The 15,723-nt window shown below is 40.1% G+C and overlaps 2 protein-coding genes across 4 annotated transcripts; one reads left to right on the top strand and one right to left on the bottom strand.

The window, feature by feature from the left end:
• Positions 1–496: 496 nt before the first annotated feature.
• Positions 497–6,742, top strand: d2hgdh (D-2-hydroxyglutarate dehydrogenase). 3 transcript variants are annotated; one of them, XM_032546953.1, is made up of 10 exons: positions 498–650; positions 911–1,278; positions 1,370–1,427; positions 2,197–2,336; positions 2,413–2,606; positions 3,206–3,374; positions 3,460–3,603; positions 4,393–4,535; positions 5,684–5,849; positions 5,927–6,742. In XM_032546953.1, exons 1-10 carry the CDS (start codon positions 610–612, stop codon positions 6,187–6,189), a joined length of 1,686 nt encoding a protein of 561 aa, XP_032402844.1. In that variant the 5' UTR covers positions 498–609; the 3' UTR covers positions 6,190–6,742. The 3 variants fall into 3 exon arrangements, with proteins under 3 accessions (XP_032402846.1, XP_032402844.1, XP_032402845.1); XM_032546954.1 differs by having other exon boundaries at positions 514–863; positions 958–1,278; XM_032546955.1 differs by lacking the exons at positions 5,684–5,849; positions 5,927–6,742 and adding an exon at positions 4,663–5,670 and having other exon boundaries at positions 497–650.
• On the bottom strand, positions 6,591–15,312 carry acvr1l (activin A receptor, type 1 like). Its single transcript, XM_032546956.1, has 10 exons — positions 15,160–15,312; positions 13,341–13,424; positions 12,475–12,717; positions 12,167–12,372; positions 11,981–12,080; positions 11,138–11,284; positions 10,772–11,047; positions 10,418–10,615; positions 10,172–10,302; positions 6,591–8,946 (listed from the first exon to the last, which is right to left on the bottom strand). The coding sequence occupies exons 2-10, from the start codon at positions 13,411–13,413 to the stop codon at positions 8,815–8,817; spliced, it is 1,506 nt and encodes a 501-aa protein (XP_032402847.1). The 5' UTR covers positions 13,414–13,424; positions 15,160–15,312; the 3' UTR covers positions 6,591–8,814.
• Between the last annotated feature and the right edge of the window lie 411 nt (positions 15,313–15,723).

Here is a 15,723-nt window from a genome sequence, read left to right as displayed (position 1 = left end):
TACCAGAAATCCTAACATCAGCTTTCCTAAACCAGCTTAGTTGTGTGTTTTGGATCATTGTCCTACCAGAAACACACACCTGGTCAAGCCTTCAACCATCCGACTGTTGATCTGAGGTGAAGTTGAAGAACTGAAAGGGAGTTCTTCGTAATTCCATCCACTTTTGCAGCAGTAGTTGCACTGGAGCAAAAAATAAAGGTTTTGGAGTATTTATATTAATTATGGAACACCCATAAATATGCTTTATACAATAAAAAATATGCTTGAAAAAGTTACATGGAAAAAGAAGACTTACAAAAGCTAAATGTTACAATTTGAAGAACATTGGAAAGAAATTGCTCCGTTTATTTGTATTAAGTGGCAGACTTTCAATTTTTAAAAAAACAAAAATAAACCCAAACTGAAATAGTAAGCAATGATTGGCTGTTCAGTTACAACTGAAGCCTCGCCTATTGGCTGAATGTGCGAGCGGCCTCTTGATTGGCTGCCCCGGAGCTTTTTGCCCTGGTAACAACTTCCGGCTTTTGTTAGCGTGCTAGTGGTAAACAACTTGAAATCTGTAAAATACTAAGCTGTCCTTGAATTTTATGTGAGACAGCTCAGGGTGATATGAAGGGAAAATACAGACGCATGCGAAATGAACGCTTACGGTGGGTTAAACATGTTTTTTAATGTATTAAGTAATTTAAGGGCAGTGATAAAACACTCCAAGCTAATAATGCAGGTGTGAGACCAGCAATTTTATTCAGTCGGACAGCTCGGTGTATGACCATTTCTAGAAAGAAATGTTGCATTACTAGTAGCGACTGTAATTTTTAACATAATTGTTATAACTCACCTAACTTTCCTTGTATCACTACTAGGTAAGAAAAAAAACATGCAAATATCAAATATGTGATTTTCTTCCCACTTTTTTTCTGTGGCTTCTATCCACACCTCCTCGTTCCGTCTTCTCAGTCATGTTAGGAGTTTTCCAGACGAGGCAAAAGCTGAGGACATCGCCGAGACTCCTGTCCAGAGCGGGACTCCCACCTGTTGACCTCCAGGTGCAGCTTCTTCTCAGGGGCCGCTGTCCACAAAGTGCGACCTTCTCCCGTGAGCTTCACCTCGGACCAGGTGGATCCGCGTCGTCACCGGCCGCTGCCCCACAGAGGCTGCCTTTCTCCAGGGTAACTGTGGAGGATTTGACCTTTTTCAGGAAGACACTGCCAGGCAGGGCCATCACTGACCCAGACCTGGTGCAGTCCAGTAATGAGGACTGGCTGAAGTCTGTGAGAGGTGAATCCCAGAATTGCATGTCATTTTTTTTTTTTTTACTTCATTTGGTTAATTTACTGCATGTTTAGATGCTTGTGTTTGAGTCCTGCAGGATCAAGTGAAGTGTTGCTGAGACCTCAGACAACACAGGAAGTGTCACAAATTCTCAGGTATACTAGTGACTACATAATGCTTTGAGCTATTGTTCCATATTTTATCTCTTTAAAAATATAACATTTGAACACACTGCACAAATTTGAATTGGAGAGAAGGTTATTTTTTAATACTTAAAAAAATCTGAAAATTGCTGAAAGCCCACCAAGACCTGACTGGTTAGCTACACTGACATGATGGCGAAAGGAGGACATTGATAAGAAAAGCATCCAAGAGGCCTATTGTAACTCTGGAGGAGCTTGAGAGAGCAAGACCAATCTACAGGACAACTATTAGTCATACACCTAGCATATTCTACTTTTGAGAGTGCAGTGGTTGAAAGCAATAAGAAATTTATTGCAAGCTGTGTAGTAAACCTAGAAGGTAAATGAAACCACATTTGCAGGCCCATCTTTTGGTCTACGAGCAAATAAAAACAAACAACTGCATATCACCTTAACTGCTTCACTCCAATGGTGATAACATAATTTTGTGGGAAGGCTTTTTTCAGGAGGAGTTATAGAAACTGCTCTCTTAATGGGAAGATGAATGGAGATCCTGAAGGATGACCACAAGAGGCAGAATAAAAATCCACAACACACTTTTAAGTTGGTTTTTTTTTTTTTTAACCCAACAAATACTTTGTTTTTAAAGTTATGTACTGTTTTGTTTAGGTGTGTCAATGTGTGACAAAATGGGATAGAAACTCAAGGACTGTGGATATTTATGCAAGGCCCTGTAAACGTATTGTCATTTTTCATGAGGACTTTTGTTTTCCTTCTTTAGTTACTGTCAAAGTCGCAACCTGGCAGTGAACCCTCAAGGAGGTAATACTGGTCTAGTCGGTGGCAGCGTGCCTGTGTATGACGAGATCATCCTCTCCACCTCTCTCATGAACAACATACTTTCCTTTGATAAAATCTCTGGTAAGGTTCAACCTAAACCAGCCACCGCTTTAAGAAAGGTCACTTGAACAATAACCCTTTAGATTCTTCTTCTCAGGTATTCTGACCTGTCAGGCAGGTTGTGTGTTGGAGAACTTGTCCCTCTACCTGGAGGAGAGAGACTACATCATGCCACTGGATCTTGGAGCAAAGGGCAGCTGCCAGATCGGGGGCAACGTGGCAACCAACGCAGGCGGCCTGCGGCTGCTCCGATACGGCTCCCTGCGCGGGACTGTGCTAGGCCTGGAAGTTGTGAGTGGATATGTGAGCCCACAACAAACGCACTCGGGCTCACTGTGTTTATTCTAACAAGAGAGAAAAACAACGTTGGTGGTTAACATCAGTCCAGCAGTTTCTACCCCTAGGCATTAAATAAAATGAAATAAAAAAGAAGAAACAGACTACAGAGCAATGGTTCCCAATGAACAGTTGATAGAAGTTGTAAAATTAAACACAGCTAAAAAGTACAACATTAATAATAATAACGGGTAAAAACAAATATAAAACATGGCAAAATTACCCATGAAACGCTGTATGTAACTACATTTTTCTAACGTATGTTAAAATGGAATACTTGTAAATTAAACACAGAAGAAGGGGAGGAGCTGACTGTTACTGGTTGCCATGGTAACCACCTAGCGTCAACATAGAAGTCAGGAGAAAAAAAAAATGTTTTGCCTCAACAAAATGAACGTGAAAACTAAACTAATTTTGACAAACTTCACAACTATAATATTGTTAAAATAAAACCCTGTTATAGATGTGGCTTTTACATCTGACATCGTTTGTTTTTGTGAGGATTTTGCAGTATTTGACTCAAAGCTCAAATTTTTAATGCATGTCTTGTTTAGGTGCTGGCAGATGGACAGGTGCTGGACTGTTTGTCCACGCTGCGGAAGGATAACACAGGATATGACCTCAAGCAGCTGTTCATTGGTTCAGAGGGCACTTTGGGCGTCATCACTGCGGTCTCCATCCTTTGCCCTCAAAAGCCAAAATCCGTTAATGTTGTTTTCCTGGGTAGGAGTTTCTCCGCGTTCGTCTCCTGGGTGTAAAAACGACAGCGGTTCGGCAGAGCAGTGAGTGTTTCTGCTTTCCGTTGTAGGCTGTGAAACCTTTGACCAACTGCTGAAAAGCTTTCAGCTCTGCAAAGGCATGCTGGGAGAAATCCTGTCAGCCTTCGAGTTCCTGGATAGTGAGTGTATGAGGCTGCTGAACACACACCTGAAGCTGGCCAATCCTATCTCTGGTATGCACACACATGCCAGTAGTTTATAAAAACACATAACTCGTGCAACTTTTTTACATTCTTTCATGCTACAACCACTAGCTTCAGTGTATTTTATTGGGAATTTATGTGACATACCAACAGAAGGTAATGGATGCAGCTGCTGCTCTTCCAGTTACCATGGACCGCTTGGCTACTTTTACTAGGAATGAAATCCTAGCCCTGAACAGAGCAGGTTGCTCTGGACTTTTTGGGGGAGGGGAACTCAAGAAACAGGGTTGAACACAGATGACAACAGATTTTGCCTTCATTAATTGTCCCAGTAATTATTGTGATAAACATTTATATTGTCATTTTGAGACTGTTTTCAAGTAATATATTGATAATAACGTAATAATGCAAATTCTCCCTCTCAAAGATGAATAAACCTTAATTTTGTAAAGAGCACTCAGCTCTTTGGAACGGGAACAGAAAGATATTTAAAATATCTAAAATAAACACAATTATGTGTAAAATAAAATTAATTATGATGTCTCTGTAAACAAAATTGGTCAGAATTGAAAATTATTGAGTTCATTTTAATTGCACAACTCCACAGGCTTACATTTATACTTTTATTTTTATGTGTAAAATTGTACTATTTAAATCATTTTATTTCCACTTCACATGTATGTGCTACTACTTTGCGTTGAGGCATGACGTATAATTCCAGCCACATCTATCGAAGACAGTGGTTGTAATATGACAAAATGTGCTATGAGTTCTAGTGCTATGAATTCTTTTACAGGATATGTGTTTTCTGTTGTGCAGATTGCCCCTTTTACATTGTCATCGAAACATCTGGATCTGACTCAGACCACGACTCACAGAAGCTCCACAACTTTTTAGAGGAAGCAATGACATCGTTATTAGTTACAGATGGTACTGTAGCAACCGAGGAATCAAAAATAAAGGTAAGGGGATGTTCTTAAACTTCACATCTTCACATTTATGGGTTCACCCATTCAACTAAATATGACATAAAATAATAAGGATGAACAATTTTTTTTTAATCCAGACTCCTATGTCTTTGCATCGTAGAGCGGTTCTTGTGTGTCTGGACTATTAAAAGCACATCAGACGCCTACAGTCCTGCAGTGGGTGACTTGTGTTTTCATTCTAACAAACTCAGACACTGTGGTCTATTCTGAGTCACTGAGTAGAGAGTCAAAGCAACCCCTGAAAAATGTCTCAAAACCACTGCAATACACCACTCAAAACTTTAAATGAGTGAAGTAATCAACGCTGATCAAAGATCATCTGATCACAGTGCAGGAATCAGCTGAAAAACTTTTGGTTCAGGTGATTATGTTGATGTTCCTTCAAAATTAAACCGCTGCAGACGGTCCTTTTGAACTAGACACACAGAGAAATCAACCAGTGACTGAAGTCAACCCATCTTTGGCTTTTTGATGGGAAACTCAACATTTGAACTTTTTCCAGGCAGTAAACTTTCAAATGTCTGCTTTTGTAATGATAACCGTGCTAAAAGCTAAGATAACATGCTGAAGATAAAAACAAGCTAAGTTTCTTTTTTAAAAAAATCTCAACTAGCATGTATTCTTATAAAACACATGTCATTTTCTCTGCTCCCACTGTAAATAGTTATCAACCTCATGGGAGCTTCTTGTTTTGGACAATCATTTATATTGTCTGGATAAGTATGAGAAAATATTTATATCATAACTTTATTCCCTATCCCATATTGGGTGTCAATTCATGCCTTTTTTTTGTCATCCCTTTCTTACTTCTTCTCTGCTTTTTTTCGTACACCTTTCCAAATGTCACCCTGTCCTCCTTCATATTTTGTCTTTCTTCCAGGTGTCATATTTAAAGCCCGAACACTGTAGACACATTTGCCATAAATTCACAGTGTATTTCATATTTTAAAATGAATGAAAATTATATAGAATTATGGCTCATAATGGTAATATTCTTGGGAACCTTTCTTTCCTTTTTTATATTAATGAAAGTAAAGCCGTGTTTCCTCCTGCTGCTGCTTTAGAACATTAGTTTTGAGAGCTGAATGACTTATTCAGACTTTCCATTTCCACCGCTCCAGATGCTGTGGTCAATGCGTGAACGTGTCACCGAGGCGCTGACTCACGACGGCTTCACCTACAAGTACGACATCTCCCTTCCGGTGGAGCGGATCTACCAGCTGGTGACGGACATGAGGCAGCATTTGGGAGAGCGAGCCAGGAGCGTGGTGGGATACGGACACGTAGGTAAGACCACAGTATGGGAGGATGAGTCAGGAGGTTTTCCGTCCTATTCTCACCCTTCCTCTCACTTCCCCTTGTAGGTGACGGCAACCTCCACCTTAACATCACCTCTTCTGCAAAGGATCCCGCCCTGCTGGCGTCCATTGAGCCGTTCGTCTACGAATGGACGGCCAAATTTCAGGGCAGCATCAGCGCAGAACATGGACTGGGCCTTAAAAAGAGGAATTACATCTATTACAGTAAATCAAGGCCAACTGTGGCCGTCATGGGTAAAATGAAGATGTTGCTGGACCCCAAAGGTATCCTGAACCCGTATAAGACTTTACCAGATGATCTAAAGTGATTTCAAATAGAAATATTCCAGAATCCATCCTTTACAGCGTATCTGCCACATTGTCTGCAATCTTCTTTGTATGTTTGTAGTTCAGAGCTGCCACTTTTGCACTAAAACAACAATGAGATCTTTTTGGTAAAGTTGCAGTCTTAACATTCACTTTGACTTGCTTGTGTGTAGCTTTAAAAAGCACAGGGCAAACCTTTCAGTGTGGCTCAGAAAAAAAAGAAAAGAAACTGTTAATTATGCATGTTAGTGTAACCTTTTGGCTTCCACTAGAGGGCCATCATGATGCACCAGAGTAGAGAGATCGGATAATGTCTTATAGGTGTGTATTTGCTTCAGATTGAAGTTGAATGAAATTGAGAAAAGCTTAGACACTAAAATTGCAATAATCAGTTAATCGTCAATCAAGAATGCAATAAATGTTTTATTACATATAAAAAAAAAGACAAAGCGGTATTTTTCTTCAAAGCAAAGCCAGCACTTGTGAGCTTATTTCTTTGTACACCTAGGCAATGTTTTAGTTTTGAACCAGTAATATAAATAAGTGTCCAATGAATATGGAGTGTTTTCTTTTCCCTCCAGTTATTTAGTCGGTTTCTGCTCCATCGCATTACTGAGGACAAGTGAAAAATCAGCTGCTGTCGTCTGAATGACAGAAAAAGGAAAAAGTTGCTTAACACCAGCAGATCCTGTCTATTCCTTTCTGCTCGAGTTTCGAACATTTAATCAAGTATGCAAGGCAGAGAGAGTGTGTTTCATTGTCTTAATGCAAGATATTAGATCTTACTAAATTCACTTATAGTTTAGGTCAGAAGTTTCTATACCTTCCATTTAAAATGTTATTTTGGGGCTTTTAATGATTTTTGATTTGACAACTTCATTGTATGGCAGGGGAAAAAAAGGCTGGAGCACCAATTTGGCTTTAGTTTTCTGCAATCAGCACATGGTCAAAAGTATACATACAGGTTCAGATATACATATACAAGATATGTAATTGTTATCACACTATGAATATGTCCTGTGCCACTGCTTTGGGAGGTAATTCAGTCACAATGTGCCTGTAATATGTTTAATGCAGCATAAAAAGCTTTTAAACATGGCAAGGTGGTCAAGGCATTAAAAAGCTACAACTAAAATATCTAACTTCTAATACAACAGGCATCAGCTAGAAGCTTTATTTTAAAAAAAATAAAACCTTACATGGATTTTTTTTCTTCAGGAAACTAGATTATGAACTTAATCTGAAGTCTGTTTGCTATGAACTCTTTTATTCATTCATTCACAAGTCCCTATAGTGACACTGACAAATATAAATGGCTTTTTTTTTTACTCAACATATACATCCTAATGTTTGTGGAAAACGTTTTTTTTTAGATAATTACACCTTCACAAGTTTTCTAAATCCATATACCAAGTTAAAGCAGAAATTAGAGTTGCACATTTGACTGCCCTACTTGTGAAAAATATTTGAGTTTATTTAAATTGGTTGAGTTTCTGTGTGGACCTGGATTTTAAGCATCATTCAAAAATGTTTTATATAATTAAGGAGCTAACTGTTAGCCTGCTTCATCCAATCTAAAACCAGTCTTGGTGTGTGTTTGGTTTCACTGACCATTTGAAACGCCCAGTAAACCGACTATAAACTATAAAATGCTGCAAAGTATATATATGTATTCATTTGAATCCTGGTAAAATGTTGCATAAGTTTAAACTTCCGCACCAAATTCTGGTCTTTAATAATCAGTGAAGTATGTTGTCTATTCATTCCATCACAGAACAATTAAAACAAACAATTAAAAGCCCCAAATTAATATAATATTCTTCCCAATTGAGAATGTAATTCAAACTTCACAAACAGCATAGTGTTCTCCTCTCTTTATACTCACCCACATCCTGTTTCATCCCATTTCTCAATATCAAAAAGTTAAACGTTCTGCATTTCTCAAATTATTTCCTACTTGGTAGTGACAATAGTTACAGTCCAATAGCGTTAATGTCTATATATGTTCACAATCACTTGCACACATCATCATCATACACCAGTCTTACATAAATCCTCAGTAGTGTGGCAACAGTGGAGGTTCAATACATAAATATCATTTTTAAAACGGACTAAAAAGTTTTGATTCTATTGGCTCTTTTCCTTTAGTAAGTGAACATGTTGAGTATTCGTTGGCTTGTTCAAATCACGCCGAGTGAGTGAAGTAAAATCTGATTGTCTCTCAGCAGAATGCCACAAACGCATGCCAAAGAAAATGCTTGGCTGGAGATCAGATATTGGACTCAGCATGTAGTGTTTGGTGTGTGTAGAAAGGCCAGACCCAGAGCCGTGTAAACTGTGCATTGAAGCGGTATGATTGGGTACTATAATATGCCAACCCTTCACACTCTGTAACAGTCTGCAGCGGTAACTCGCAGGGCTACGGCTGGTTTGTTCAAATGCGACGGCTCCAAATGTCTTCAAGTCAAACAGAGGGATGTTGGTGGAAGGCAACAACAGAGAAAGGAAGAGCAAGAGAAGGATAGAAGCTTTCCTGTCCATCTCCATCCTTCAGATTGCCTCTTGTTTCAACAAACTCCGAGCTCATGTCGAAGTCAAGCCTCTGACATCACTCAGGCACTTCCGTCTCATGACTCCTTGCCCTTCTCCAGGGAGCTGTGGATCTTATCAAGGGTCTTCTTGATGCGCAGCGCTGTGAGTCTGGCAGAAGGGTTCTGGTACCAACACTCCTTCATCAGCTTAACCAGAGCAGAGAGTGTCTGAGGGAGACAGCGTGTGTTAGAGGAAACTCCACAATCAATGTCTTCACTACAGCCTTCAGATAAAAACAATCCTATGGATGATTGCATCAGAAAACTGTTTAGTTCTTATGGGTATGAAATTTTTATTTAATAAAACATTTTAAGAAGGCTAGGCTCATAAGCTTATATGGCAAAGCCTCTTGACATCTAATAGTGCAGTGCAAACCTGACACTAGTGTTAAGGTCGCGGTTGCAAAGCCAGTAAAGCAACTTAAGAAAAACTAAAAATAGAGCACTTAAAACAGAACTACCGTATTTTCCGCACTATAAGGTGCACCACATCATAAGGCGCACCTTCAATGAATGGCCTATTTTAAAACTTTTTTCATATATAAGGCGCACCGCATTATAATGCGCATAGAATAGACGCTACAGTAGAGGCTGGAGTTACGTTATGCATCCATTAGATGGAACTGCGCTAAAGGCAATGTCAACAAAATAGTCAGATAGGTCAGTCAAACTTTATTAATAGATTACAAACCAGCGTTCTGAAAACTCTGTTCATTCCCAAAATGAATAAACAGCTGTTTTATTATTTTCCCCGAGGTAAAGTAAGTGATGTGGTATTTTCGTGACACAGTTTATCTTTTAACAACAGCAATGTATAACATATAGTGGAGGGGAACTTTTCCTCGATTCAATAAACACGTGAAAAGCAGTCTGATACTGTTACGGTAAATCAAACGTTAGTGCAATCACAATATATATCCACTTCCGCACCATTGATTGGTTCATGTTAAATTCTCTCGCTGCTGCTCTATTCCCGTGTTCTACTGCGTGACTGATCGCCTTGAGCTTAAACTCTGCGTCGTAAGCGTGTCTCTTAATAGGAGCCATTTTGGGGTCTTTACACAAAACCCAGCATGCACCGCGCGCTTCTTCTTCTACGGGGAAAATGAAGTCGGCGGCTGCTTACAGTAGTTGCGAGACCTGTTGTGGCTCAATATTGGTCCATATATAAGGCGCACCGGATTATAAGGCGCACTCTCGGCTTTTGAGAAAATTGGAAGGTTTTTAGGTGTGCCTTATAGTGCGGAAAATACGGGAAGTCATTGTAGTTTTGTGCTGTCTTACTAAAGTTGCTTCCTTAGATGCTCTTAAAGCAATTTATTTTCTAATTTGCGTCTTTGTGACAAATATGAGTAAAAAAAGGCAAGAAGAAAAAGGTTTTCCTTTTTCTTACCGGATCTGAAAACCAGCGATTAGGAATGAAAGGCCTCTGCTGCTCCACACACACTACTTTCCTCATGTCCTCAAAGCTGGGGTCGTTTGGCACCTGATCGTAAAAGGGAGGTCTGTACTCTTCGACGATACCTGCACTCAACAACAACAAAAAAAAGAGAGCGAAATTACAAAAACTATTCTAGCCTACACAGAAGTTGGAACGATTGCGTCACCCTGGCAACCGAGTTTCACACATGGCGCTCACCGTTGCTGTACGTGCGCCTCGCTATCTCCCACAGCACCAGTCCGAAGGCCCATATGTCAACCCTCTTGTAGGCGTCGAAGCAGTCGGTCTGAATGGTTTCATCCAGCACTTCAGGTGCCATATAGCGTTTGGTGCCAACCTTGGGATTGTTGCCCACATCCAGCAGGTTGTCAGCCTGAGTGTGTGTCACAGCCAGCCCTGTAAATTACAAACAGAATCACAGCAAAAGAGCAGAAAGAAAAGGAAAGCTATATTAATTACACAGTCCACAAACCCGCAAGGTTTGATAAGGGCAGAATCTGTTATATAAAAAAAATAAATTACGGGAAATGAAGTAGTGGAATAAAAACTAACCAAGGTCTGCAATGCAGCAGCGCAGCTCCTTGGTCACCAGGATGTTTTTGCTCTTCAGGTCTCGGTGTGCAATGGCCGGTTTTCCCTCGGTGCCAAAGATCTCGGTGTGCAGGTGAACCAGGCCGTTGGCGATTGACGCCGCCATCGCCAAGCCCTCCGATGTCTCCACCGCAACTCGCTGCAGGTAGTCGTACAGCGAGCCGTTTTCATGGTATTGAGTGATGAGCCACAGCTGAGTGCTGGAGTTTCGAGAAGTCATGTCGGACGCCATAAATCCTGGGAGAAACCAACAAACCAAACTAAGAACTATGAACCCTTGATTCTTTCATCCATCTATTTTGGTTCGGTAGTTCAGGTTTAGCTCACCAAGAATGTTCTCATGCCTTAGCATCACAGTGTTGTAGATCTCCGTCTCCCTGAACCAAGACTTTTCGTCTCTGGAGGAAAAGATTTTCACGGCAACGTTCTCCCCTTGCCACTGACCGCGCCACACCTCTCCATATCGCCCCTTACCTGAAACACAAAGAGTATTTTTTCTATTCAGGAACTATACTTGGAAAATGGCTGAACGAAAAAAGTGGAAAAGCAACCAATATTCAATTTATTAGGTATGGCAAACTCAATTTGTTTCCATCAGGGTTTTTTTTAACGCGCATTTTGAAGACACGTGTTAGAAAAGGTTTTAATTTGACAGAAACAGCTAAATAAAATAAAACAAAAAAAAAAAACACACACACAAAACGTTTCTACACTCAAAGTGATTATTGTTTTGTCCCAAAAAGTTTTTATTATTAAAGTTAATTACAATTTTGATATTAATATGTAGATATGTGATGCTTTTTGTCACTACGGTGAAAAAGTTACATGCATTCATCTGCTTGATGTGTGACGGTACATTATGGATTCTCTGTTTCACTTGCTAAATATTAATAAAACTGAATAATAAAATGTATATATAAATATGTCATTTTTATTTTTAAATAATGACGAGTAAAATTAGGTATGATGGATTTTTTTTTATTGCTTTTGTCAAAATGACGGACAACAAAAAGTCTTGTGCAACGCTTTCATTCACTGGTAGGTTTGTGCCTTACTAGAGGCACAAAACTAAAAACTTCCTACATATCCTGGTTGAGTTGCTTCAAACTAGTAGAAGAAAACACGGCTAAATTGAAACATGACTAATCAGAGAAGTCTAAGTCCGCTTACCAACACACTCCACCAGGCTGATCTGCCTGGCTACAGTTCTCTGGACGAGGAAGGGAAGACCTGAACCACTGCCTGAAGTGCACGAGTGATCCAAAAGATCCTGCAGGAGAAAGGACGAGCAGATGCTCAGACTGAATCCTGTCCTAGTTTTGGGTTTCTTTTATTATTAATCTGTACAACTCTTACAGCTAAAGTGCTGTCTCCCACATTGGAGGTGATGAGACCATCTCCCTGCTCAGTGTCAAACTCTTGCAGTCGCTGGAGGCGGCCACGGTGGAGCCTCCTGCAGGCCAGAACCGACACCACAGACAGCAGGACCAGAACCACCACTGGGGCGAGCACAAAGAGAGCCAACGTCTCCACCCGGTACCGAACCGGTTCCCCTTCAGGGGCTGTGGGAAAACAGAGAAAGAAAGGAGAGGATGCTTATGAGAACCTTCGTTATCCGGTACGGCACTCGTTCTGATTCACGGTCCGACTCCTTGCTGCCTGACCTGATATAAGAAGCGACATCAGGAAGCTCCTGGTGGTGTTTCCGTTGCACATGTGCTTGGAGCAGCAGTGGACGGCCTGATGGAAGGACGGCGCCGTGAAGCACTGCAGTCGCTCTTTAAAACAGCCATGCTCCAGCAACACCTCGCCGCCGCTCACTTTAATCGAGGAGAAGCACCGGGTGCCTCGACACTCTGGGGTCTGAGGACATTTGGAGCCTTCGCAGAGACACATCAGGTGTCCTTCTGTAAAAGACATGAGGTTAGGTCCGACACACAAAGAAAGGACTCAAATAATCTGAGGGAAAAACCTCTTCAGAAATAAATATTTTTATGCTTTAAAAAACCTAAGCAGAAGTCATCACATCTTCACCTGACATTACAGGAAAAGTGTCTTGTAAACATCTTGCAGTTTTCACATTTTTAATCCCCACAAATTTTATTGGGAAAATATACAGTATAATAGACAATTGAATCACATCATTTGATTTAAACTATCAGATATCATTGTAGCCCTGGCTGACTGGTCAGGTTGATCACAACTCTGTGAGTTGTCCAGTTATTTGGGATACCATCTCTGAGATACTTTTCAGAATTGTACTTGTGAAAAAATCTGGAACACAGTTTTGTTTTTCTTAGTAATTTAATTAATAAATTAATAAAAAATTAATTAATAAAATAATTTCTTCCGCTTAATAATTGGGAGCCACTTTGTGTTGCTCCATCACATAAAATTTCACTAAAATGCACTAAAGTTAGCAGTTGTGGCAGGACAAAATGTTAAAACCTTCAGTGTGTAACTGACGGCTACATTTGCACACTAATGCATAAAAACCTTCACTGAAGATAAAGAAGATGCAAAAGAGTACCTGAGTCCTCAGCTGATGCCTGTAGAGCCTGCAGGAGGAGCAGCAGAAGGACGTGGAAACTGCCAAGATCCATCTTTCCCTATGCTAACAAAACAGATGAAGAGATGCCAGAGATGGAGAGAGGTCAATGAGGACAGACGCAATGTGCATAATCTCATTTACCGCCCTCTGTTTTCTGATGATCATGGATTCAGACAGAAAGAAAAGGACAGTTTAGAATTTTAGTGAACTTTCAGAGGCTCAGAGAAAATGTAAATCTCTATTTGATTAGACTAAGGGTAACGTGAAGTCTGGCAGCCGACGGCTGAATAGCCTAAGATGTGAACGGTCCATTTAAGCATCAAACAACTATAATTATTATAGAAGAAAATCAAAATATAAGTTTGTCCTCTTTAAAATAAGCTAAAGATGTGAAGCGTCATGTTTTTAGATTTTGATTTAGAAATTGTGGGATAGACAAATGGGATGCAGCAAATTCAGGACAGGTGAGGACTATGAGAGTTACAGGCACACAAATAAAAAACATAATCACATAAACTTAGAAAGCTGTGCTAAAGTTTTGCAATAAGTTATTTAAGTATCACAGCTATATTTATTTATTGTTTTGATCTTGGCACATAAAAAAATGAATACCTGCTCAATTTGAAACAGATTCTTAATGCTTCCTGCCCAGAGTCAGCAAGTTTATTTCAATTTTCATTTTACTACCTCAACCTACAATAACCCAGCTTCATGTACGGGACTGTTTCACATGTTCTGAGCAAACACCGAACAGTCAGGGAAACCTTTGCTGCCTTAATAGTGGGGATTGTAGCGAAATCCTAACTAATCACCTAAAAAGAAAAAGAAAATACACATACCTACAGAACTCGTGTCTGATTGAACACAAAACTAATCGGCTCTTCACAAATCAAGTACTGTTTCATTGAATGCTTTTAGGTACCAACAGGCATAAATAAATAGAAATAATCAACAAATGTGATGCATGAGCACATGCTTGATTAACCATACATGCCTTAATTTCAGGATTTAACCAAGTTTCATTCAACCAAGCATGTGAGCTTAACTATTTTCTTTTTAGATTTTATTTTAGCTGCTCTCAACAAACATAATCTCAAGTAACAACACCCTTTTGCTAATTAAAGGGTCAATTACAAATCAATTAACTAACATGTATTCTAATAATTATGTATTGTACATTCCAGTGCAATAAATGGAAACATTTTGAAATCAAGTTATGTTCAAAGGGTTTAAATTTTCAGCTTTTAGAAGTACAATTTCTCAACTTTTAACCAATACATTTGATAGTGGCACAATTTTAAAGTTCATTTCCCATTAATTGTTTTTGGTACAGTAACTAGTTTAACATGTTTGTAACTTACATACTCCCAGGCTCGGCTACAGAAACCTAGCATCGCGCCTGCATCAAATCCAAATACAAAAAAACGACTAAAACAGAACAGTTTTACCTCAAAGTATCACATTGATGCAGTCGAGCCGCAGATAAAGAAGCTGATCGCTGCCCAGATTGGTTTCAACCAACTTTTAACAGATTCTCCGCAGAGCACAGATTTCCCCTTGGAAGCGAGTAGCTTAAATCCAACGACAGAAACCTTTTCAGACTGATACAGAAACCCCACCAGGATGTTCCCGACGGTAGAGCTCAGTAAATGGAGGCCTGCTGGTTCGCTGGGGCCGCTTATTGTCCGTCCACAGCCGCCTGAGAGGCGCCAGTCGGACAGGCTGTTAGCCCAGCGAGCTAAGCTAACTCTGGAGCACAGGGCTAAAACTCTGACAGGTGACTCAAACAACAACATACCTGGCGGAGGTGCGCCCTCTAACTCATTCTGGGAGCCCAGTGAGTCCACATAACGAGGCTCAAATATTCACAGCGACGCCATCTGCAGCGTGAAACAGTCCTGAAGCAGGGCTGCAGCCCACCCACTGGCTGGTCTCGTCTCCTGACGTCACCAAAACATTAACATCGAGGAGCATTGTGGGGCAGCAGAGTCCTCCGACACTTTACTCCATTAAGACTGAATAGATAGCAGCTGATACATGTTACTTAGCACCAAACAACATCAGCTCAGTTAAAAACTATATTTGCTGTAATGAGTCATGGTGTTCTCGTGGATTCGGATCATTTTTGCTCGGCTTAACTTAAAAAGAGCCGATTTCTTCTCCTCTCCAAAGGCTTAGCATTTGCTGCAAACTCCAACATGCACCCACTTTAGATATTTTAAGAAACGTACATGCGTGCATTTGCAGTGTTTTGCAAAGTCTCATGCGACAAGATAACAAACGAGTTCAAATTGAATTGATTAAATTATGTTCATAGTTCACCACCTGAACTGCAATCTGGCATCTGAACGCTGACCATTGT

Source organism: Xiphophorus hellerii, chromosome 19 (assembly GCF_003331165.1).
Source record: "Xiphophorus hellerii strain 12219 chromosome 19, Xiphophorus_hellerii-4.1, whole genome shotgun sequence".
NCBI lineage: Eukaryota > Metazoa > Chordata > Actinopteri > Cyprinodontiformes > Poeciliidae > Xiphophorus > Xiphophorus hellerii.
Note: the sequence above shows the minus strand (reverse complement) of the source record. Positions and strands in the feature narration are given on the sequence as shown.